The sequence below is a fragment of the Chroicocephalus ridibundus genome, chromosome 1 (assembly GCF_963924245.1).
Source record: "Chroicocephalus ridibundus chromosome 1, bChrRid1.1, whole genome shotgun sequence".
NCBI classification, from domain to species: Eukaryota; Metazoa; Chordata; class Aves; order Charadriiformes; family Laridae; genus Chroicocephalus; species Chroicocephalus ridibundus.
In genome coordinates, this window is record NC_086284.1 from 164,464,431 (window position 1) to 164,488,017 (window position 23,587).

The following is a 23,587-nucleotide window of genomic DNA, read 5'->3' on the forward strand; positions in this document are numbered from 1 at the left end:
CTAGAGATGTCCCGTGGTGTGCCTGGTGGAAACATGGTGCAGAGCATCTCTGCTCGGCTGAAGCAGTTGGGCCTCTGCTGTGTTCAGGCTCAAGTGGACAGGCGGGCTCAAAACAGTTTTGGCTTCTGCTGCCGAGCTTAGGGAACCACGATACAACCCAAGGGCTTGCTTTTAATTTCAATGCTATTCATGTAGATGATCGAGGACTCCGCAGAAGCCAGCGGACCTCTGGTACGCAGCTACTCTGTGCAAAAGGCACAGGCCAAGGAGCTTGAGCTGCTCCTAAGGTTGGATGACTCCTCCCCAGGCATCCCTTCCGGGCTGTGCTGGTGGCCATGGTGGACAGCAGGGAAGCTCAGGTGACCCTCAAGGCTGCAGCCTCGGGCATACGAGGTGCGTATCTTGCAGCCTCTGCCACCCGGAGTCAGGGGATCTCCCCAAAATCTGGGCTCCCCGTGTTTGCAAAGGGCCTTCTTCCTGATGCCCCTTCCCAGGGATGTGGTGTCCGTGGGGTGAGGGACGTTGGCAGTGTCCACAGGGTGAGAGATGTTGGCAACGAGAGCGCGAGGCTCTGCTGCGGAGCGATTTTGAGGCTCACCGGGCACCTCTGCTCCCCTCGGACACCTGGGTCTCGCCCATGGGTGTCCGTCCTGACCCCTCCGTGGGGTGCTGGGCTGTGTGGGCAAGGGGTGCCGGGGGTCGAGGGTCTGAGGAAGGGGGGGGGGGGGGGGCTGGCCCCACACTTCTGCCAGGTTTCAACAAAGCAGGGCAGCCCTCCCTCCTCCCGCCCCCTGGAGCGGGGTGCTTCGTGCCGAGGAAGTGCTCCCCCACCCCACGCCCCCCTCCCCCCCAGCGCCCCCCCCATGCTGCACTCGCCGTGCCCTCCACCTCCCCCCCCCCACCAAAGCACCCCACACTCCTGCCCCACGGACACCCCACACCTCCCCCCCGAGACATGCCCGCTCCTCCCCGCCGCGATGTGGCGGTGGCGGACGGAGTCGGGGGTGGGGGGGGGAGGTGGGGGGTGCGCGCTCCCGCCGCGGCGCGTCCCCGTGGGCGGAAGCGCGCGGCTCGTCGCCGCCGCCGGGCTGCCAGGCAGGGCTCGGCTCGGCTCGGCTCGGCTCGGCTCGGCTCGGCGCAGCCCGGCACGGCTCGGCGCAGCCCGGCACCGCCCGCCGAGCCCCCCGCCCGCCTCCCGCCCACCCCCGCGCCGCCATGGACGGGGGCGCCTTCGGAGCGGGCAAAGCCGGCGGCGCCTTCGACCCGCACGCCTTCATCCGGCAGCCGCACACCCTCCTGCGGCTCGTCTCATGGGTAAGGACCCGCCGGCACCGGGGGCTGCCACCGGCACCGCCAGCGGCACCGCCAGCGGGGCGCGGGGGCGTCCCGCCGGGCTGCGGGGGGAGCGGGGCTCCCTGCGGGGCGGGCGGCCGCCAGCGGCCCCGACCTCTCTACGTACCTGCCTACATATATATATATATTTAAATATATATAAAATCATTACGTTATGTGTTATACACCACTGCATCCTATTATATTTCATATATGATGTGTTATTATGTATTATATCTTCATTACTATATATTTTATATATGCTTGTGCGTGCATATGTGTCCGCACATATAGATATGCATATACGTCCGTTGGTACATCTCCACACCTCTAGATCTGCGCGCGCACAGATAGATATATATATATATGTATACGCCTCCATGAGCATTTATGGCTGGATCTCTGTAAATGTATGCATGTATGGTCAGATATACGGACCTCTCTCTGGGTTTATGTATCTCCTTATGTATATATTTCCATGTATATCCACATACATGTGTGCACACACAGATGCACAGCCATATGTACGTTATTATCTGTGTGTATGGACGTAGGGCCATATAGATATAGAGCCATATGGGGTGAGAGCACTCTGGTTTGGGGTTTCTTCCCTGGGGAGGCACGGGGTGAGCCAGGTTGGGCCCTGACCCCGTCTCCATATCTGCTGTTTGGGGGGTGGTGGTGGGTCTTTCCCCACCCTCCCGTGCCGGTGGGTTTATGGTGGGTGCAGGGAGGCAGCGGGATGGGGGGGACAGGGAGGGGAGCTGGGGCAATGCTGCAGTCCTGGCGTGGCTCCCCAGCGGGTCCGGGTTTGGGGGTGCTGGGCTCTGTCCGTGCCGGAGCGAGTTGTGAGGGCTCTGGACGTCACTCTGCATTTTATCCTCATCCTCTCCCCCCAACAACCTCCTTTCCCTGTAATGCTTTCCCCTCCATAATTTGTGAGGGGAAAAGGGGGGGGTCTCAGGAGGGCGGTGGGGAAGGCGCGGGGTGCCGGGGGGAAGGTCTCTCCCTCTTCCCGTGACGCCGATCCCATGGCTGCCCCTGCAAGAAGGTCATTGGGATTAAGGGAGCGAGAGCTGCAGCACCAAGCCGGCGGGGAAGAGATTGAGGTCTCGTCTGGGAGCGGGGAAGGGAGGGCAGGGAGAGGGAGCAGAGGAGACACATGCGCACCGGAGCAAGGAGGAGAGGCGTCAGGCTGGCTTTGGGAAAATAAAATAAAAGCAGTGCCAGGCGGGGGAAATGAGGAGGGAAAGGGAAGGTGGCCTGCTGCTGTTGGCAGTGGGGAGGCAGCGGGGAGGCAGCCCTTGTGCTCCTGGCCGGGCGGGTGGATGATGTCCTCTCTGGGTGACGTGACTCGGAGGGCGGCTGGAGAGCCCCGAGACAGCTGAGGAGGTGATTAATGCAGGAGGTCTGTCCGTCCATCCGTCCATCTGCCCGGGTTTGTTTACAGTACGGCACATCACTCCGGGAGCGGGCTTGGCCGTGCCGGGGCTGCCGCTGGCCACCGAGCGAGGGGGTACGGGTGCCCCCTGCGCCTGGCCGGCTGGAGCTGAGCCAGCCTGCGTGCCTGGGAATGATGGACGTGATGTGACCTACAAAGGCTCTCCCGCTGCTAATCTCTGTGGCAGAATTTCCTCTTTCTCCCTCTCGGTCTGGTGATTTTTTTTCCCTTCCCCCCCCCTCATCCAAGCACTGCAGGATTTTGGCTTCCCAAAGGCACCAGGTGAGGGAGAGAGGACAGGAAATATGTTTATTTTTTAATTAGGCACCTACTCTGCTTCAGAGTATCTCAGACGCTGTTGGCTCGCTCTCCGAGCTCAGCTCTGCGCCCTGCAAGGTCTCCCCAGGCAAGGACCGCTTCCCGGGGACCGGCATCTCCTTGGGACCCCGCTCTGTTTCCCTGCTGCCGGTCTGACCTTGACAGAGGACAGGACGGGATTTACCCCAGGCACTTCGCTTGGCCGTGGAAATTAAAGTCCTTTTGCAGGAGCTGGAGGTGCTCCAGGTCAGTGTCCAGCAAGGGAGGCTGGCCTGGCCATCACAAGGCTACGCGTGCACCTCTTCTCTCCCGAAATATGAGTTCCTTCTGCTTTTACACCGGCTTAGTCATGTCTCTCTTCCGGGGCTTTTCTCCCTGTGCAAAGCCAGGGAGCCACAAGCTCACTCCAGATATTTAGTTGTGGTTTTGTTTGTTTTTTTTTTTCCTAAACTTGAGACCAAGAGGGGTCCTCATGGGCACTGAAGTCCTATCTCAGGCTATCACAAGCATGAAACCCTTTATGGACCCTTCCATAAATTTGTTGAACGTTGCTGGAAAAAGACTAATTCATGGTTTTTTTGCCCTTCTCACTCCCTCTGGGAGAGGGTTCAGCAACTCTGATGGTCGAGGCCTTCCACTGTAAATCTATTTGTGGCTGGGTTTTTATCCTTTTGCTCTTGTGCCCTTCAGTTTAAATGGCGCTTTCCCCTCCCTGGTGTTTTCCCCTGGGTGTATTTATAGACTGCGATCGCATCCACACTTAGCTTTTCTATGGCCAGGCTCTAAACTCTTCTGGTGGCGAAGGGCTCTCCCTCCCCATGGTCTCTGAGAGAGTCCTTCCGTTCACCCCCTCTGGCATGCACTGGAAGCACCTTGCCTGCCATCTCCTGAGATCTCATTTGCCTTTATCCTGCTCGTGGGCGTGGGTGGTCCATCGTCTCCCCATGGCGAGCTGGAGACTCCTTTCAGACCATTTCACGTGATGAGCTTTCACTGAGAGCAGAAATTCTCGTGATCGCTTCCCCAGGCGGTGACCTTGTACTCAGGTCATGATGCCTTTTAGCAGACTTTATGATGGCACGGAGGTGCGTATGGCTTTCTACCAACAGGCAGCAAAACTGGCTCCTGCCCATGGAGTTTGCAACCCAGCTGAGATGGCAGCAAATCTCCAGGGAGAGCTGCAGGATCAGGAGCAGACAGGGTGACTGAAGGTTATTTATGTTGCTCCTTGCTGAGGAGGAGGTGGGATGGGTTTGACAAGGAGGATGCTAAGCTATGGAAAGAGGTTAGCAATTCTGGAGCGTCTGTCTACCGTGACAGTGTTGTGAGGCAGCTCAGGTTTCTTGGGTGCTTTGGAGGTCAGGCGCAGCAGAATAAGTATGCTTCTCCCTACAGAAAGGTTGGCTGGCATGGGTGCTGGCAAGTGGTGGTGGTCCTGTGGAGCGCCCATGTCAGCTTTGGATGTTGAGCCTCAGCGTGAGCCATTTCTCTGCTGCCTGCCTGCCCCAGATACACTTGCCTGGAGGAAACAGCACCTTGTAGTGCAGGGAGGCAGCCCTACGGAGCAGTCCCTCCTCAGCATCTCTGCTGAGGGTGCCTCCAAGGGCATCTAGATCTTGCAATGAAGGGACTTGTCCAGCCTGGCTGGACTGAGGCATGCACAACGAAAGCAACGCACTGCTGGAAGATCCCGGAGGCTTCCCCACCTCTCTGTGGGGAAGGGCAGAACAACTCCCTCCCTATTCCTAGTGGCGGTCAAGGGAAGACAAGCATCTGGCCCTGTTTATGACGGGTGGCTGGCATTTACTCTGACTCCTGGTCTTTCACGGCATTGCTCCATGCCATGCCCCTTCACTTGCCACCGTCTGCAACACAGAGATGTGCTCTGAGCTGAGCTGCATCGCACAGCTGGTGCCCTACAGTAGATGGGACATGGGTGTACAGGTGGGTTTTTTGCCATGGTTTAACCCCAGCCAGCAGCTTAGAACCATGCAGCTGCTCACTCACTCCCCCCTGTTTGGATGGGGGAGAGAATCGGAAGAGTAAAAGTGAGGAAAAACCCCGCGTGGGCTGAGATAAAGGCAGTTTAATAGGTAGACCAAAAGCCGCGTGCACAAACAAAGCAAGACAAGGAATTCATTGACCACTTCCCATTGGCAGTTCAGCCATCTCCAGGAAAGCAGGGAGGACTCCATCACGTGGAATGGGTTACTTGGGAAGACAAACACCATCACTCTGAACATCCCCCCCCTTCCTCCTTCTTCCGCCAGCTTTATATACTGAGCATGTCGTCACATGGTATGGAATATCCCTTTGGTCTGTTGGGGTCAGCTGTCCCAGCTGTGTCCCCTCCCAACTTCTTGTGCCCCCCCCAGCTTGCTTGCTGGTGGGGTGGTGTGAGGAGCAGAAAAGGCCTTGAGAGCTCAGCAACAACTAACACCACCAGTGCGCTATCAAAAGTATTTCCCACCCCAAATCCCAAACATAGCGCTACACCAGCTGCTAATACAAAAGTTAGCTCCATCCCAACTGAAGCCATGACACCACCCTGCCATATAAACCTGCTTTCACCCCGCTTAGGTGACCCCACAGCTGGAGATAGTGGAGCTACAGCTGGAGATGGTGGAGCTGGGTGACCCACACCGAGCTGGAGCTGCACGGCTCCGGGATCCTTCTTGCCATAAAGCAGGCGAGCGTGGGCACATCCCTGTGTAATCCCATCGCACCCTGACCCACGGTGCTTTCCGCAGCCGGCGCGGGGGAGCTGGGAGGCTCCTTTTGCGACCCGTGGGCGTTGGATGTAGCGCACTGGCTCCATAAATAAGTAAAATGCTAATTGAAACAGGTTGTTCTAGGTGCTCACGACTGCTTGGAAACCTGCTCGCTGGAGAAAGCGAAGCGCTGCTCGATGTAAAGGCCTAACAAGGCAAAAGGAACTCACTTTTTGGAAGCAGGCCCAGCTAGGTGGCTCGGGTGAGAGCATTTCCAACCGCAGCTGCGCAGGCAAAGCTGCTCATTAAAACTTGCCACACAGATTGAGACACCAAATCTCTCTCTCACGCCAAGGGCATTGCCCCTCCGGAGGGAGGCCCAGTGAGGAGAGGCGCTGCCTGCCCTCCATCTGCTCCTCCATCACCGGCTGCCCTTGCCACCACGTCCCCTGGCTGGTGGGAGCACGCAGACGATTCCACCTGGGATGGGAAGTGCTGTCCTCTGTCTCTGCAGGCATGTCCCATCCCAGGCAGCTCCAGCTGAGCAGGCAAGGCAGGTGAAGGACAGGAACCATGTCCCTGGCCTCGCCACGATGGGCTGGTGCCTGCAAGCTGGAGGATGGAGACAAGCCCCAGCGCGGCAGGGAGCCCCGTCTCCTGCCTTGCCAGTGGGTCACCACGCTGATGTCTGACTTAGGATACCCCTTGCCTCTTCCCCCCACACCACCCTTCGCTGTACAGAAGGGGCACCCATTGTGGGCTTGTGGTGGCAATTAAACTGAGCCTTAGAGCCAGTGGCCATGTTAGTTTGAAACCAGCTGCAGCCTCCGCCTTCTTTCTGTCCCAGCTAAATTTAGCCGAGATGTTCCCTGTATTCGTGGACGATAGCTTGTGCCCTCTGCCTCTGCTCCCCTGCGTGATCTTTGCCCCAGCCACCATGCTCGCTGGCTGCGTGCTTGCGAGATGCTTTGGTACACGATGAAAGAAACACGGCGGTTGAAAGCATGTGCTTTGAGTCAAGGCCTAGGTATGGTTCTTCGTGGGATCCCCTTCCTTGGGTTAGCTTCAAAGCGTTTTTTTGGGAATCGCTGTCACTGGGATTGGGTGAGAGGCCATGTCGGAAAACAAGCAATAGATGTGCGGAGACATGGGGTGATTCGGGTTTGGATACAGTAGGTCGTGTTGTTTCCAGCATAACATTTCCAGGAAAGATCTTGGAGCAGGAACAAATCTCTCATTAATGGCATTTGCAGATAAAAATCTGAGAAATAGCCCATAGGGACTAAAGGCAGTCAGAAATATGAGCAAACAAATAAGATAATCATATGTAATCTGATATTTCAAATCGGGAGAGGCACACAGGTGAGGAACGGAGAAACTGCATGGTGATGAGACATGGCTAAGGCAAACATTTGTGGCAAGACAAGGCAGCAGAGAGGACTAGTGTGACTTCCTCGTGGAAAAAGATGCGACTTTTGGGTGGTCACTTCGCTAAGCACCGACCTAGTGATGTAGGGACCATCTGGAAAGCACAGAAGGACCTGGATAGCACCATGGTGGTGTGGCCGTGGGGAGTTGTCACTAGTAGCGGTGGGACAGCAGATGCTGTTTGACCACGGGAAAACTGTGAGACCTGCAGGACTGGATGGAGCTTGCTGAAGTCACTCTCTAGGACACAGCCACCTCTTTCACCAGTGGGCCCTTTCCCACAGGAAAGCTCTTCTTCCCTCTCTGGGGAGGCACGCATGGCTGCTCAGCCAGAGCCTGGCTGCCATCGGAGGCTTCCCGGCCGCTGGCTTCCGGGGTGCTCCAGCATCACCCAGGGCTTGGTCTGTTGCATGGGGAAGATCAACCCAGGCTCCCAAGCACGGGTCTGGTGGAAGGCGGAAGGGTTAATGGTCGGCCTGCCGGCTGCCAAGCCATGTGTGAAAAAACAAGCTGACTGGCCAGGAAGGCCTGTCCCAGATCCCGTGGCAGGAATTAGGGATGCGGAGCCTTTCTCCCCTCCATCACCTGCTCCGGCTCAGCCCTGGCTGGGGAGCTGGTGCCATGTGGCTACTGGCCAGTGGGGTGAGCTGGGAGGGAGGTGCTGGCATACCTGGGCTCTTCCCCAGTCCAAAGCTCAGGGGAATCGGGTACAAATGGGTACGGGGAGGCTGGGCCCCTCCTGCCCCCGCACAGGGCTCAGACACGCCGTCGAGACCGTGGGCAGGAGTCGTTCGCTGCCTGCGTGGTGCCGGCTGGAGGGAATAAATAGAGACTGCCTGTTTCCAAGCTGCCAGTCCCATGCATATCAAAAGCTGCATATGTTTCCTTCAAAATGAACTAAATACAAGTAGATCTAATGATGATAATAATAATAATAATGTGCAGGGCTCTCCAAAGCTTTCCAGAGACTCCATTTGCGAGTGGCTGAATGAAAATGAAAGCCAGATCATCTCTGCCAGTTTATCGTTTGCACTCTCCCTCGCTCTTGCTTTCTTTTTAAACAGATTTATTCCTGGTCATTACCAGATCAGACACAGAAAGAGGTTATTGCTTCGTTCTGCCCGAGGTGGATTTGATTTGAAGTCCCGCGAGGAATATTATGTGACCAAACTATTTCTTCTCTCTAATAGAATAAAAAGGGGGTTTGTGAGAGGGAGAGGGAACATGCAGTGCGACAGAGCCTGTGACCGGAGGGCACCGCAGTGAGCCCAAGCAGGCGGCTCGACAGAAACCCTCCTCAGCCTCATCGCTGCGATGACCATCCTGGGGATCTCGGGGATGAAGTCAGGAGGCAGCGTGACAGACTCCTGGGATGAGGTGCAGGAAAATCCTGGTGTACCACCGGAGGCTGGCCGTGCTGCGGCTCCATCACATGATGCTCAGGAGCGTCTGATGCAGGGCTGGGGATGGGCAGCGTGGTGGAAAGCCTCACATGATGCTCAGGAGGTTTCGCCTTGGCTTTCTGCGGGGCTGAGCCTGCAGCGGGGAGGTGGGGAGGGACCGGAGGGTTCATCTCTCGCCTTTGCCTCTGGCAAAATCCAATCACCCAGTTCAGTGAGAAAAAAAACCCAAAAGGTCTTTTATAGTGGGATGCAGCCTTTTACCTGTTTTTCACTTTTCTTGCTGTACTGAGCCCTGGCATGCCCGTAATGGCCAGCAGGAGCCCCTTGAGAAACTCGGACAGGGAAACTCTCAGGCTCTCCCCGTCTCCTCCCCGCGGTGCATAGCATTACGTTGCATTTTGCTCGTCTTTCGGCAGCTTGCTCTGTCTCTCTCAGCTTTGCAAAGTGCCTGGCGCTGGTCTTTGCTTGGTGTCTTGGAGCTTTTTGGTGAAAACAAAGTCTCGGAAAATCATTGCAAGAACCTGTGTGGGTGCGATGTTTAAGGAGCGGTGAAGTTGAGAAAAGCCGGGTCCCAGCGGCAACGCTAGGTTGGTCAGATCTTCTCCACCTGCTGTTTTCTGTCCCTTTTTTTGAGCATAGCCGAATATATTACTGCTTATTAAATGCGTGCCTCCAGACGGGCCACACACCTGCCCAATTAATGTTGCTGTTGGAGGCTTAAGGAAACCCTCTCAACCTAAAAATCTAGTTACTTCAAGACCTGTGAACTGACTTAAACAGCCTTGCTGAAGAAATGAGGCCACTGAGCCGCACAAAGCTGGGGATGGATGGATGGTTTTCATCGCCAAGCGTAGGAGAGCGGCTAATGATCTCCCTCCGCAGAGCAGAAGGATGGGCTGTGTTTGGGAGCATCGGGATGCAGCGCTTTGCGCCCACCTCCTGTCTGCCTTCTGACAGGTCACCTCCCTGCATCTTGGTGCTCAGTCAGGAGAAGTCTCTGGCCATCTTCTCCTCGCCTCCTCTTCGCAGCTGGGTGTGTATGTTGGACCATTTTATCAGTGGCTGTAGGCAAGACTTTGTTCATCGAGGATTCACCATGCCAAACGGGCAGAAGAGATTCACCATGCCAAAGCAGCAGTAATGCAGAGGGGCAGGAGGCTTGTGCCAGGGCTGCTGGTAGCTGGCATTTCTTCAGAAGTGCTGCAGATGTGATGGGAACGTAAATGCTTCATCCTTGCAAACTTGGTGCTTTGCTTATAATCCAGGCAGCATTCATACTGCACCTGCTGCCTGGATCATCTCTGCCCGGGCATGGATTGTGAAATCAAGGAAATACAAAATACTTGCTCTTTCTAAGATGATTTGCTACGTCAGTGAGCTTCCACCCACCCGCCCCCTTCCCCACAAGAAATAGCTGCCGTGGATTAAGTGTGCAACAGTTTCTCTTGAGGGCTGCAAGATCTGGGCTCTCATAATTGTTATTTTTATTTTTTTTTTTCTAGAAAATTGTCTGTGCACCTGTTGCAACAGTTTCTGGGTTCAGACATCATGGCGATAAAATGGGTGATGCTGGCTGTTGGCGGCAGCGGTGATTGCCTCTTCTCCTGCCGTCCAGCCCTGCCTGTCAGTCTGAAACCTCTGGTTGGAGCCTGCCCGTTCTTGCCCGGTCGGTGTTACCCAGTCCAGCTCAAGGCCTCTGTGCACGGCAAATCCTCACGGCGTTTTGCTGTGCCGTGAGGGCGGTGGTAGGCTGGCAAAGGGAGCAAGCCCTCTCCACTGCCACTGACTTTGCCCTCTCCGCAGCGCCGGGGAGCGGAGCATGGGCCAGAGGTGATGCCAGTGGTGAGGAAAACACGGAGAAAAGGTGACATCCCTTAAGCTACTGTGCTTTGGTCCGTAGAAAGCTTTCCTAAGGACAGAGAGTACTTTGGGGTGGCTGTTTTAGCACACAGAAGATAAGCATCTGCAGTGACTTGTTCATCTCATGAGTGAGAGTACCCGTAGTGGAATCTTCCCAAAAAAACTCCTAAGATACCTTAAATCAGATGCTTGCCAGTAAATCATACCTTGGGCACCTCCAAGCTGCCAAACAGGTTTCTCGTCATAGGAGAGGAGTTGTGGCATCTTGGCTGACTGAAGATGGAGAAAGGAAGTTAGGAATGCCACCTCTGCTTGAAAACTGGGGAGAGGGAGATGTCCCTCTGGTTTCATGACTCTGAGCTGTGTCTTTACGGTGTGCCAGCATAAAAAGGTATGAAAGAACAAATGCAAAAAGGAATTTTTCTGCTTCTTTCGCTCACAGATGAGAGCTCTTCCAGGCCAGCAGCAAACCCAAAGATAAGAGCAGAGGGAAGATGCGTATCAGGATATGAGCAGAGTAAACAGAGGTGTCTCTGGGGAGGGGCCATTACAGAAGTTCATTCATCCCAAATGAGTAAGCGGAGACTCGCAATACAGCGCGTTGAAAGGCTTGACCTGACTCAGGGAATTGACATTTTGCCAGTTTTGAGCCCTAAACCAAAACTGAACACCAGACTACGCCACTCTTGAGGCTGTTTCTCATTTTCCAAAGAGGAGACAGGATACGCTTTCTATCTGATGGAAAACGGGGCACCCGCTTTGTAATCCCAATACATGGAGGTTGGTACCTCAGGTGGCAGCGTCGGCGCTGGTCACAGCCTCGCATTGGGATGTCACTTCAGGAGTCTGTCAGCTCCCCCTCAGGTTAGAGGAACACGGTGTTACTGCCAATGGTCCTAGGCAGACCTGGCGGCCCAGCCTGTTGTGAAGGTGTGCGAGGCTTCACGCTGAAAAAGCCTGGCTGTAATTGTGTGCAATTTTGCTGCTTTCCAAACCACTCAGGATGAAATTTTGAAGACCAGACCTTTGCTTTAGGCAGAAGAGATTTTTGTTTAATGTTCACGGGCAATTTCTGTGAAGTATGATCAATCTCCATTTTCAAGAAGAAGAAGGAGGAGGACAACTGAGTTGTTTTACTTCCAAGCTTAAAAAGCTCTTGTGAACTTGCAGAGAACCCATACAGTTCCCACACTTAGGAGCACCTAAGCTTTTTTAGTTTCCTCTAGTGTGTCAAAAATATGCCAAATCTCAGCAACCCTAGTGTGACCCAATTATGAGCCTTGGGGTGAAAAAATAATATCGGTGTCAGTGGATACTTGTTAGAGTTTGGCAGCTGCAACGGAGGAGGTCAGCGTTGAATATCTACCCAAGGGCTATTGGGGACTGTGAATAAGGTTCTTGCTCTGGTTCTTGATGCTACAGGTCAAATAGGAGAGGTCTGTGCTTTGGGTCTCAGACATCCAACCCCACTGATGACAGATGGTGTACTGGGTTGGCATTAATAAACAGTTAACTTTCCTGCACTCACAAAGCTGTTTCTCCACTTTCTAGGTTGCCTGCCGTGTCCTCTTCTGTTGCTCGGTTGGGTTAAGTGGTACTGGGGTCCTTCTGATCCACCTAGCAAACCCTCGACCTACCTCCACTTCCCACAGGAGACTTGGCCACCTCATCTTCTTGTGTGCTGCTTCTCCTCGGGGACTGGGTGGTGGTTCCAAGGGTGCCAGGCTCCTGTTGCACAGACAACTCCCAGGCTAGCAGAGTGTCCCCGTGACGTCCTAGTGCGCGTCATATGTATATTCACCCCATGCTTGAGGTCCCATTTCCCGTCTGCCTGGGGCCCTCGCAGGCAGCCTGTAGATGGGCTGCTCCCACTGAGGGTCTGAAAATGCCCTGCAAATTAAAATCTGTACGTGCTGCCTCAGTCTTCTCTTTCTCCTGGGGCTGCGAGGGGAAGCTCTTTATGTGAGATGCAGGACTGGGGTTGCTGTAACTAGTTCTCTGCTGTGGTGAACCTGCTGTGTCAAAGAGGGACAGCCTTGTGGCAGGTGATGAAGGCTAAGCCCGTGAGCGAAGATTAGACCAGCAACTGCGGATTATGGCATTTCTACCTGGACTCACCCTTAATTCTACCTGATTTAAAGTAACATGCAGCGGCAGTGGCGGTGACAAGTAGGGAGGACTCATGGTGGCCCTGCCAGGTGGACCTGAAGAGGGGATATTTTGCCTGTGAAATCCGTGGGGAAGGTTGGAGGGTGTCAGCGTATGGGTGAGTGGGCAGAAGGATAAGTGGTGTCATGGGCTGGGCTGATGGAAAACTGGTGGAAAGAGGTGTGTGACGTGCGGGGAGGTGGGGAGAGTGGGAGCCCGGCAGAATGGAGCTGCAGAGCAAGCAGGACTGTGGATTGTGGGAGGGTAGATGGGGAAAAGAGCGTAGTAGCTGGATAGATAAAATTAGTGAACAAATGCGTGGCAGAGACAATGAATTCCTAGAAGGGAAAGGAGTGGGTGGGAGAATAAGTGCAGACTAAGAGGATTTCCACTACTTGGAGCCCTTGTACGCAGGCACCCACACCAAAACCATATTGCAGTTTACCGTCCATGTCGCCTCCCTGTGTGCCTGTGGGAACCCACCCTTACTCCAGATTGCAACTGCTTTACATTCCTTTAGATCAGATGGATAAAAAGGCTCAATCTAAAAGTGTCCTATTTTAAGTTAATCCTCAGAAATAAAATGAGACCATCTCCCCAGTAAATTCCCTGTGGCTTCAGCCCAGGCAAGGCAGCGGGACAGGAGCTCAGCTGAGCAGAGAGGTGCCTCTGAAGGGTGTCTGACCCCTGCAAAGCTCTGCTCCTTCACGCTGGTCCAGAGAGATGGGGCTTGCCCTGATGTGTCTTCTGCCTCCCTCCCCGCCAGGTGTTCTCCATCGTGGTGTTCGGCTCCATTGTCAATGAAGGATACGTGAACCGCCTGGACGAGACACAAGAGCACTGCATTTTCAACCGCAATCGCAATGCCTGCAACTATGGCATTACCGTGGGTGTCCTCGCCTTCCTCAGCTGCCTTCTTTACCTGGCCCTGGATGCCTACTTCCCGCAGATCAGCAGCGTCAAGGACCGCAAGAAGGCAGTGCTCTCGGACATCGGAGTCTCGGGTAAGCTTCCTGGACAGTTGGGTGCAGTGCCCCTCTCCTCTGCTGGAAAGGGAGAGGGAGGGAGCTTCTGTCACCTTGCAGGCCAGGTCCCTGCTAGCAGGGAGGTCTTTGGGTTCCTTACTCTCTCAGGCTTTCTCTCTCTCTCTCCTTTTCTGTCCCTTTCTCTTCTTCTCAGCCAATCTGGCTGATGCCTCTCAGCTGTTCGCCATAGGTGTAGCTCAGGGAGCCCTTGAGGACCAGCAGGTTTTGCCTCCCTGCATGCTTGTGCTTGCTAAGGCCAAGTGTTGATGCCTCTGGAGATAGTACTTCCTTCTTTTCCAGCTCCAGGTCATTGAACCCTATATATTTTAATATAGAAAAAACCAAACGTTGAGGGTTTCATGCAGGCTGACTAAACCAGTCCTCCTAGGTTACCTGGCACTCCCCATGAGAATAGCTGTGCAGGACTCCATCCAGCCCCAAGGCTTATTCTAACTTATAGTCACATCTCTCCACCCCCAGTAGTGTGCAGAAGTGACAGACAGAGTGACGGTGCATGTGTACGTGCATGTATAACACCAGTCAGCAGCGTCATGAGGAGGCGCTTTGCTCTCGTGCTGTGACCCCGAGTCCCTCTCCTGGCTTACTCTGGCCATACAGGCAAACTTCTCCACATCAGGGTCCCCCCACAGTTTGTCAAAGAGGCCACGAATGGAGCGAGGGCAGAATCAGGTGCAGCATCTGAACTTGTTTAGGACTTTTGGCATGCAAGTTTGTTCACGGTTAGCCCCTTGGCTAGCAGTCCTGTGTACAGCTAACGAGAAGGGGAAGGGCTGAGCCCTGTTTCGCTGCCACGTAGGAATGCCCATTTCCCTCGCTGCCGGGTATCTGGCTGCACCTGGCAGAGAGGGCGAATCCCACTCCTCCCCACCAGCTGCCAGTCTGGACTCGGGGCTCCCCCCTACCTTCACCCCTTTCCCGGGGGTGCAGCGTGTTAACGATCCTTCAGCACCTTTCCTCGGTCTGAGTCCCTTTAGCCCGTGCTGTCCTGAGCAAAACCCGGTCTCTGTGCAACTGCAGGCCGGCTGCTTCCCACTCTTCTGCAGCTCCCTTGGAAGGAATTGCTCTTCGCTTGTCCTTGCAGGACAGGGCTGCGAAGCAGTGGCTGTTTCAGAGAGCCCAGGTGATCGCTCCTGCACTGGAAGCCCTTCAGGCTCCCTCCCAAGGCCAAATGCAAGTCGTGTGATCAATCCAAACACAAGCAAATGAACTCTCCTGAGATACTGTCTGCAGACACCTATCGTCACCTTGACAATTTAGCTGTCAGCGAGCCTGCCAGCTCGCTTTGGCTTAGACAGGCTGCACAGTCAGAGTTGGCCCAGTCTGCAACACGCTGGTAGGGTTGAAGTTTCCAGAGAAACGTGATGTTTTTATGTTTTGTTCACACATACCTTCTTGATGTCTCTCCCCTCCTCCTTTGGCATGCTGGTGGTGGTCCATCCCAGCCTTTTGGGCATTCCTCTGGTTCGTTGGCTTCTGCTTTCTGACCAACCAGTGGCAAGCTTCAAAAGAAGAGGACAACCCAATGAATGAGGGAGGGGATGCAGCCCGAGCAGCCATCACGTTCTCGTTCTTCTCCATCTTCACCTGGGTGAGTATACAGCAGCCATGATGTTGGATCAAGTGTCCTCTGCACTGTATTAGCACGTGGGAAATGGCATGTGACTGGCTAAGAGTGATTCCCACTGAGATCTCAGTTGACGTGGCTTCTGAGAAGGAAAAGCAGGAGGGGACGTGGCTGGGACGTAAACTTGGGAAACAAGGACTCAAAAACTTACATGGAAGAGGGTGCTAGAGCATTAGTAAGCACAATGGGAAAGACGGTCCCATATCCCAGTAAGGATTGTCCTTGACAAACCTCTAATATGACCTTGGACAAGCCAGCTCCTCAAGCATCATTTTCCCTGTCTGTCAGAGGACTTTAACAGCATTTTCTGCTCACAGACACTAAGTGGAGAAGGGAGCTCCAGGCAGGGGGTTGCACCCATCTCCCTCCCTGCTTTGCCGCTTTGCTCCCATCACGTGAAATGTCATCAGTGGCCACGAGAGGCGGCGATCGATCGTTGTCCCTCTGGGCTCTCCCTCTGCACCCATGACTGCAGCACTGCCTCACTGCATCTTGCCTCTTAGGAAGGTGATGGTGCCATCTCCTAAGACTGCCCTTTCCCCAGCAGTTCTTTATCACTAGTTTCCTGGAAAAACTGTGGTGTGCAATATAAATATCCCCCACGATTTCCTCTCATCTCTGAAAGCACCAAGCCAGAGTGATTTTTATCTGAAGTGACAGGATAATGCCAGACAGCAAAGCATTTTAGGCCAGTCTCCATGCATAAGTCCTTGTGGCTTTGTCTTGTCCTCTCCCTATAGACCTTAACGCTGGGCGGAGGATGGATAGGAAGGGTCCTGTAAGACCACAAAGCTGTCAGAGAGGAAGGGGGGCTGCAAAGAGTTGTGGAGCCAGCACCCTCGCCAAGGTGACACCAAGCGGGGGCAAGGGACAGCAGCGTGTGTGTGTCCCCCACTAGCTGTGTCCTGCACTCGAGTGCTGCCAAAACCCCCTTGCAGGCTCCAGCAGAAAGTGTGACAAGGAGCAAGGCTTTTGCAAGAGGTCCCTCGGGACCCTTTCTGAGGTGCCACCACCTGCAGTGGTCCTCCCCGATGCGCAGGCTTGCGAGTGGCTAAATAGGATGCTCCTCCCCAGCTTCCTTGGGGTTTTTATTTCAATCAAACGCTCGGGTTTGCTCTTCCTTACTGATTCTCCTCCCCACACCCCTCTCTCTCCTCACAGGGCTCCCTCACCTTTCTGGCTTTCCGGAGACTCAGAGACATTACTTTTCAGGAAGAGTACAACACCCTGTTCCCCAGCTCCCCGTCCTTGCTGCCTTAGTGCCCCTTGCTGATGGGGGAATTTGGGGGAAGGAGCGGAGGGAGGCAGCTGGAGGAGGTTACCGAGCAGAGACCGTTCCAACGCACCGACCATGGGTGTGTGGTCACTGCAGGGCACGGGGTGGGAAGACATGGGCCATTGAACTGGAGTGAGGTTGTCCACTGAACGGGGGATCTCCCTGTGGGGAGTTGGAACTGGCAATTTCTTCTCCTCCTCCTCTGCTCCCTTCTCTCCCTCACCCGCACCCTAACTAATGCTGCGTAACACCGCTGTGCCTTTCTTTTGATGACTGCTCAGACCTAATACTTCAGCCAGGAGATGCCCTCTGCCCCCACCACTTTATCTCCTCCGTTTCCTCCCAGCCCTCATTCCCCAAAACCCTCTCCTCCCGTCACCTGCTAGACTGCTCACCTCTATCAGGGATGCTCTGGGACAACGAGCCATGCCTGCTGGAGTTCTGTGATTCTGAACCCTGTGCCCAGCCTCCCGCAGTCCACCGAAGGGTGTCCTGTCTGCAGGGCCTGGGGCAGGAGGCAGCAGTACGCTTGCTAACCGACCCCTGGTCTGGGAAGCAGCTGCCTTGCCTCCTGCTGCTTCTTCCCAAGGTCTGTGCTGCACCATGCGGATGTTGGTCGGTGAAGGGGTTATGGGGGGTTACCGCTACCTCGCTACGCTGGGTCAAATCCTGCTCTCCAGCCTGGCAGATGAACCTTCTGCGGTGATGCTGAGGCAGAGTGCCTTCCCAGGATCCGGAGGGGCTGAATGGGATAACCACATGCCAGCTGAGCCTTTGCGACCTGTGCCACGTCGCTGAAACCCCACCGCCGGGCAGGAGGTGCCCAGCAGACCCCAGAGACAGCAGGGAGGCCCGGTGGGCTGCACGCGGCCACCTGGGCTTCCAGCCATCCCTGCCCAGCCCTCTTCTCTGCCGGCGGGATCATGCCTTCTGTGGGGCAGCCTGAATCTCCATGCTCTCGGGGGCGTTTCACCGGCAGTCTGCCAGGCGGGCCTCGCACACTAATCCGTAACCACTACTAACCCCACTTTTGTTTGTTTCTCTTTCTCGGTACGTTCCCCCCCCCCATCTCTTTCTCCTCTCCCCTCTTTGCTTCCCTTCCCTCCACCTCCTCCCTTAAAGGTGGGCCAGGCATTCCTGGCGTATCAGCGTTTCCGGCTGGGTGCCGACTCGGCCCTCTTCTCCCAGGACTACATGGACCCAAGCCAGGACTCCGGCATGCCTTATGCTCCCTACACGAACGAGGAGGATGCTACAGATGCGGTGGGGACCTACCAGCAGCCCCCTCCGGCAGATGCTTTCGACACCGAGACACAGGGGTACCAAACGCAGAACTACTGAGCCACCGATGCCCCTTTTCCTTTCCCCTTTCCCTTCTGCCCCCTTTCCCACTGCCGGCAGAAAGCCGAGGCACAAACCAGACACGTGCGTAGTGGCACAAGAGGTGGCTCTCAGCTATGCTCCAGCCTTCTGGGTCATCTGTTTTTATTTATCGTTTTTAAAAAAGGAAAAAAAAAGAGAAAAAAGGTTTCCCCATCACCTCTTCCTTCTTCTCCCTCCCAAAACTACCTGCCAGAACCAAATTCTTCCAAAATCTGTCACCGCATTGTGACAGGAAGGTCCCTCCTTCCCTCTTCTCCCTCCTGCTTTGCTGCGGAGGGCCGGTGGGTCTGGCCAGTGGGCAGGAGAGGGACGATGGCACCAGCAGGGCAGGGGAGAGGGTGTTGCAGGTAGAAAGGAAGGAGTGAGAGGGACCAGGGACCTTCCTAGGAGAGACGGTGTCGCTAAAGGCTGGAGTAGGTGTGTCAGCATCCGAATTGGGCTGGAGGGCCTGGTGGCTCAGGGAGGGGGACGGTGTTGGAGCCAGCATGCAGGCGTGCGAGGGTGGAGGGGGGGCTTGATGGGAACGGGAATGGTGTTCCCCATCCAAAGACAAGGAGGCTTTTCTCTGCCATGCACTAGTGAGAGAGGGGTGCTTTATTTTTAGAGGGTTTGGGAAGAAGTTGTATTGGGGAGGGGGAGCACAAAGAGGTAAAATGGGAAGGGAGGGAGGAATATTTGCAGGTACAATCAAAAAACCACAGGCAGGTCTGTAGGTTGCAGCAAGAGACTCGGCAGAGCAGAGGGGCAGTGCCATGAGAGTCATTCCTTCCCCAGCCTCCTTGGACTGTGGCGGAGGTGGTTCCCCTCACCTGTACGTCCTTTGTTCTGAGAAGTCAGTCTTCTCAGACCAGTGTTTGGTGATGCAGGAGGATGCCACGCTCAGTCCCTGGCCTCTAGGCGCAGTCCCTGCGAGAGGAAGGATGGAGGAGGTGGGCTTCTAGGGGGCCTTGAGAGCCCTCATCCCCAGCTGGGCTGGTTCAAGGGGGGAGAGGAAAACTTTGCCATTTCACCCTGGGGAGGAGGAAGAGAAGAAAACGTTTCGCTCCTCAGGTCCTGCTGAACCCTCCTCTGTTCCTCTGCTACCACACTGCAAAGCGTCTTGCTGATACCATCTTTGTGGCACACAGGAATGGAGCAGGACTCCCCCTGGAAAGAAATACCGCTGCTGGGACAGCCGGTGTGCATCTGACTCCTGCACAGGGGTGCAACCAAGCAGGGAAGGGTCCTGCCCCCCGCGGCTGTGTTTTACTTCCTACTCAGATGGGGAGGAGGTCTTGATGTGCAGAGAACTGGTTGGGGCCAGAGAGCTCTCTGGAAACTGGTCTTACTGTACTTTGCGTAGACTATACCTTAGTGCATCTTCTGCAGCACCTCAGATCCTGGCTGTCTTTAAAGCCTCACCTAGGTGGCAGTAGTGACTCTCAGATAGAGCTCGTATGGACATCATTCCACACTCCTCATGATTTTGCTTCAAGTAAAGACATAGCTGTGGAAGCACACTCTTTATTCCAGGACAGAAGTAAGGTCTATGTGTGAAGATGGTCCCTAAAGGGAAATAAGGAAATAATTCAGCAATAGCCACCTAGACAATTCTCCCCAGCACAGACATCTCTCAGAGCACAAGCAGCAGGGTATGCCTTGCAGCAGCGAGAAGCTCCATCCCCCAGGCAGCCACCCTGCTCCATGCAACACTGGCCCCAGCAGCAGAGATCAGGAGCAGATCCAAAGTCCATAGGTGCTCCCCCTGAGAGTCCAGCCTATTCCCAGTAGCACCCTTAGGAGTCAGGAGGATGGGACATGGATCTGGCCTGTGGCTGTGGGAACATCCCATCTGGAGGACACAGAGGTTACCAGTCCTTCCTCTCCTCCCAGCGTGACTCCTCTCCAGCTGCCCCACAGCGATAGGGAAGGGGTGGAAGCCCTAGAGCTGCAGGCCCCAAGAGGGAAGGGGGGCAGTTGTTCTCCGCTGTATATAGGCATTGTTTCTACCTGCTCCTACCAGCAGACTTGTGCTGCCGGTGGCTGTCCCCGTGGCTTGTCCTCCCTGTGGTTTGCCCTGCATTGCTGGTGGTTAACCACGGGGGAGGACGGGAGAGGGGGACCAGCTATCCCCGTGGGCGCATCAGGAGGGACTGGGCACACATCTCTTGCTCTGTGGCTGTGAGCGAAAGCAATACTGTAAATAGGAGGGGTATTTTTTGGAGGGAAGCCCCTCGGGCTTCTTCTTCTGTGGGCTTAGCCTAATATTTAGGCTTGGGAGGGGGTTACTTTATTGAGAGGGGTTCGTTATGTCTGTGGCTGTGGGGGGAGCTCCCTCCAGTCCGTCTCTGCCACCAGGGGAGAGGAAAGAACGAATGACGAGGTGGAGGAGAAAAACGAGTTGTACTCACCCAGACTCATCTGTGTCATCCTTCGTGCTTTTGTTGTGGGTGGGTGGGGGAAACTAAGGCAAGGAGGCGGCTATAAATAACCAGCCCTCAGCACAAAAATGTGTTGTACTTTTTGCCATCACCTGTCCCCACTCCTCAGTGAGGGGGTGAGGGACCAGGCGCATGAGGAGAGGTACGGACCATACTTGGGGGGTCTGCCCGGGGCTCTGTTTTGGGGTGTAGCACAGGAGCATCTTACATGCCGCTTCTCCCATCAGAGTTACGTAGACGGCTAAACACCATTTGGGGCTGGCTAATGAGCAAGCTTTTCTTTATCCTCTTTGGCTTGCTTCCCTCGTGTAACCAGCTGATGGGCTCCGGTGCGCTTGAGGTGGGAATGAGCCTCCCCGTCAGCACTTCAGAGAGACATGAGCCAGGTGGCTTCATCCTGAGTTACTGCCCATCTCTGTCCCTTTCCTCCTTGCTTTGTGTCATAGGAAAGGCATTAGCGTGGCAGGGGACTCTACAACAGGAGATATTTGGGAGACTTCTTGCTTTTGCTCCTGGGAGAAGACATGCTCTCCCTGGGTTGATGTGCTTTCAGCCTTTGCAGTGGAGGGTTGGTGGTGACAGACCTGGGGGTGGGACTCTCCTTGTTTGCACGTAGCTCTTTCAAATGCAATTTCCAGTGGCATTTGGCTGGTTCTGCAGCTGATGAGAGATAGGGACCTACCCAAAGGGTTGATTATCTTATCTTAGGCGCTTCTGATAAGGTGCTGCCTATTTCTGGTGATCATCAGGCAAGACCCGAGCAGCTGGCTGGAACATGTCCCTTTTAGATCCCAAACGTGGGTGAGATCAGCCCCACTCCAGGGATTAGGAGATCAGAGGGAAGGCTGTATAAGCAAAACGATAAGGCGGCTTTCTTCCCCCTCTGCCATTTGTCCGGATTACAGAGGATTACGCATCCCCTGTTGGGAGCAGTAGCCCCTTGATGTCTTCTTATCTCATGAAGCCCCCAAGTAAGGGACTGTTTTGTGCAAGCAGGGGCTGTGAAGGGCAAAGGGATGATGGAACTTTGCCCCAATTCCATCTGTGGCTTCAGCCTCCTGACGTGTCTCCATCCCCGACTCACCCACGTCCCCCACCACGCTGTTCATCACCTCATCACACACCCTTCCCCTCCGCGTTATTCCTGGCAGTTCCCTCAGGGGAGGAGGCGTCTTTGTCCCTGCACCCTGGTGAGGAGCACTTGGGAGGACCCGGGAAGGCAGCATGGCGGGGTGGTTCCCACAGGAGGAGTCTCCGCTCCGGTCCCCAGAGCAGGTACAAGGCAAGGAGCCCAGCGAGGCCACCTCATGCAGCAAGTCCAAACCATCCATCCATCCAGACAACTGCTTGCGTGGCATCCGTAACACCACCTGGGCTGCCCTGCCCCTTCCCCTGCCGCATTACTGCCTGTGTATAGTATATATATTATATATATATATTTAAAAAGATGTATAATATAAAGCTATACATATATACGTATATACGATGACTCACGGATGGCCTGCCGCATACAGGATCCCCTGAGTGGTCTTGTCTAAGCCCGAGTGTCCCTTCACCCCTCCGCCCCTCGCCCCTCTCTGTTCCAAAATCCGACTACAGTGAACCCCGCCACCTCGGCACCTGTGTTTACAATGTCCTATATATTTGTGGTTAACAAAGTGAAGGTGGTAACTACTGGTGTCTCAATAAAGTTATGACGTTCAAAATAACCAAACTATATGGAAAAAAAAAAGGTAAAAATATGGTCTGGATTTTCTTCTTTGGGGAGGGATGGCTTTTTTTTAAGATGGGTTTGCTACAAGAGCACAGCTCCTGTGTTCCTGCACAGCCGTCCGGCAAGTTTGGTGGCAATCGGGGGCTTGAAGAGAGGAGAGAGACCTAAAGAAGTTATTGAGATAGGTATTTCAGGGGGAGATAATGGTTGCTTGTTTCGCTTGGCCTAAGTTTCGGATCACACACACCATCAAGTGTCTCTTACCTAATCAGTAGGAAAATGAGAAGGAGCTGGACATGCCATATTGGAAGAGGACTCTCATTGTGAACGGCATCTGGCTGCAGGAGGTGTGGAGGTGGGGGGACATAGAGAAACGTAGGATACAAACCTATATGAAAATAAACATCAGTATTTCCATGCCCAGGGAAGCAGATCTGTTCATTACTTTGAAGTGTCTGTACCTCTGTTCATCTATGTGTGACCATCGCTCGGCTGTCTGGCATGGTACGCATTTTCAAAACATAAATACCGGGAAACAATAGCTGTGAGGGCACTGAGCGGGTGTCAGTAATTAGTAGCCCACCATTAAAAAAGATCTCATCTCAATGGGCTCTGCAATAAAAATAAAATTCAGAATCCCCTCCCGTGATGATGCTTAGGTAAAGCTTCCTTCTCATCCCCTTTTAATGAGCCTGTCACCTGAGTACCCAAGTATCACATTTCCCAACCCCTGTGCAGCTTGAGGACAGTGAGCAGAGGCACATGATGGCGAGTGGGCTCTGTCCCGTCCTCCAGACTGTCACCCCTCTTTGGGACACAACTGAGCACACACGCACTGTACCTTCACCTCAAATTGTATGCAAAGTGTTGACAGACCCATCCGTTTCTTGATTAGTCTTTGTTAGGACAAAGACCCTTCCTACAGTGCCAGCTTTGGGGGTGGAAGTGGTGTGGAGGTATCACGCCCACAGAAAAGCAAATGTCTGCGTTGGTGACAGGTGGAGTTGGTGACTGGTGAGACAAAACGTTGCCAAAAGCAAGCCTTTAAGATGAATAAGACTCCAACATAACCAGTTTGTTTGTTTCTTCTAATCATTTCAAATCGCGTTTGATTTTGCTTTCTGGTATTTTAAGCTCTTATGAGTCATGTTTTGAAGCTTCTCCCTGCAGCCATGACATCTAGAAACATAATTCTATTATCAAGTTGTTTTTGTAAAAAAAGTTCACATAATCCCGGGACTCCAGGAGATGAGACTTTTTTTAGCATATCCCGAAATTCGACAAAATCAGATGCTTTGGCACAACTGAAACAACACAATTTCCCTCCCTCAAAAGCCCAACTGGCCTAAAGCTCTGTACAAACTCTCTTTTGCGTGGGATTTGGCTCTCTCCCAGGGGGATCGGCACTCCCTCACCATTCCATCCTCCCCTGGCTGTAGCTCTCCACGTTGGCTCTCCAACTCTCCAGAGGGTCCTGGGGGAA

At 54.3% G+C, this 23,587-nt stretch overlaps 2 protein-coding genes across 3 annotated transcripts in view; one reads left to right on the forward strand and one right to left on the reverse strand.

Annotated features, from left to right (window-relative positions):
• RPL3 (ribosomal protein L3) overlaps window positions 1-23,587 on the reverse strand; it is a 61,564-nt gene that overhangs the window by 12,309 nt on the left and 25,668 nt on the right. The window lies entirely within an intron of this gene.
• Window positions 1,111-22,505, forward strand: SYNGR1 (synaptogyrin 1). 2 transcript variants are annotated; one of them, XM_063322462.1, is made up of 4 exons: window positions 1,111-1,314; window positions 13,408-13,645; window positions 15,130-15,275; window positions 17,710-22,505. In XM_063322462.1, the coding sequence occupies exons 1-4, from the start codon at window positions 1,216-1,218 to the stop codon at window positions 17,926-17,928; spliced, it is 702 nt and encodes a 233-aa protein (XP_063178532.1). In that variant the 5' UTR covers window positions 1,111-1,215; the 3' UTR covers window positions 17,929-22,505. The 2 variants fall into 2 exon arrangements, with proteins under 2 accessions (XP_063178532.1, XP_063178533.1); XM_063322463.1 differs by lacking the exon at window positions 17,710-22,505 and adding an exon at window positions 16,473-17,703.

Excerpts from the sequence above, each read along its gene's own strand:
- SYNGR1 (XM_063322462.1), top strand. The coding sequence starts at position 1,216 with ATGGACGGGGGCGCCTTCGGAGCGGGCAAAGCCGGCGGCGCCTTCGAC. Across the intron at positions 1,315-13,407 it reads TCCTGCGGCTCGTCTCATGG|GTGTTCTCCATCGTGGTGTT; the intron begins GTAAGGACCCGC and ends CCTCCCCGCCAG. Across the intron at positions 15,276-17,709 it reads TCTTCTCCATCTTCACCTGG|GTGGGCCAGGCATTCCTGGC; the intron begins GTGAGTATACAG and ends CCTCCCTTAAAG.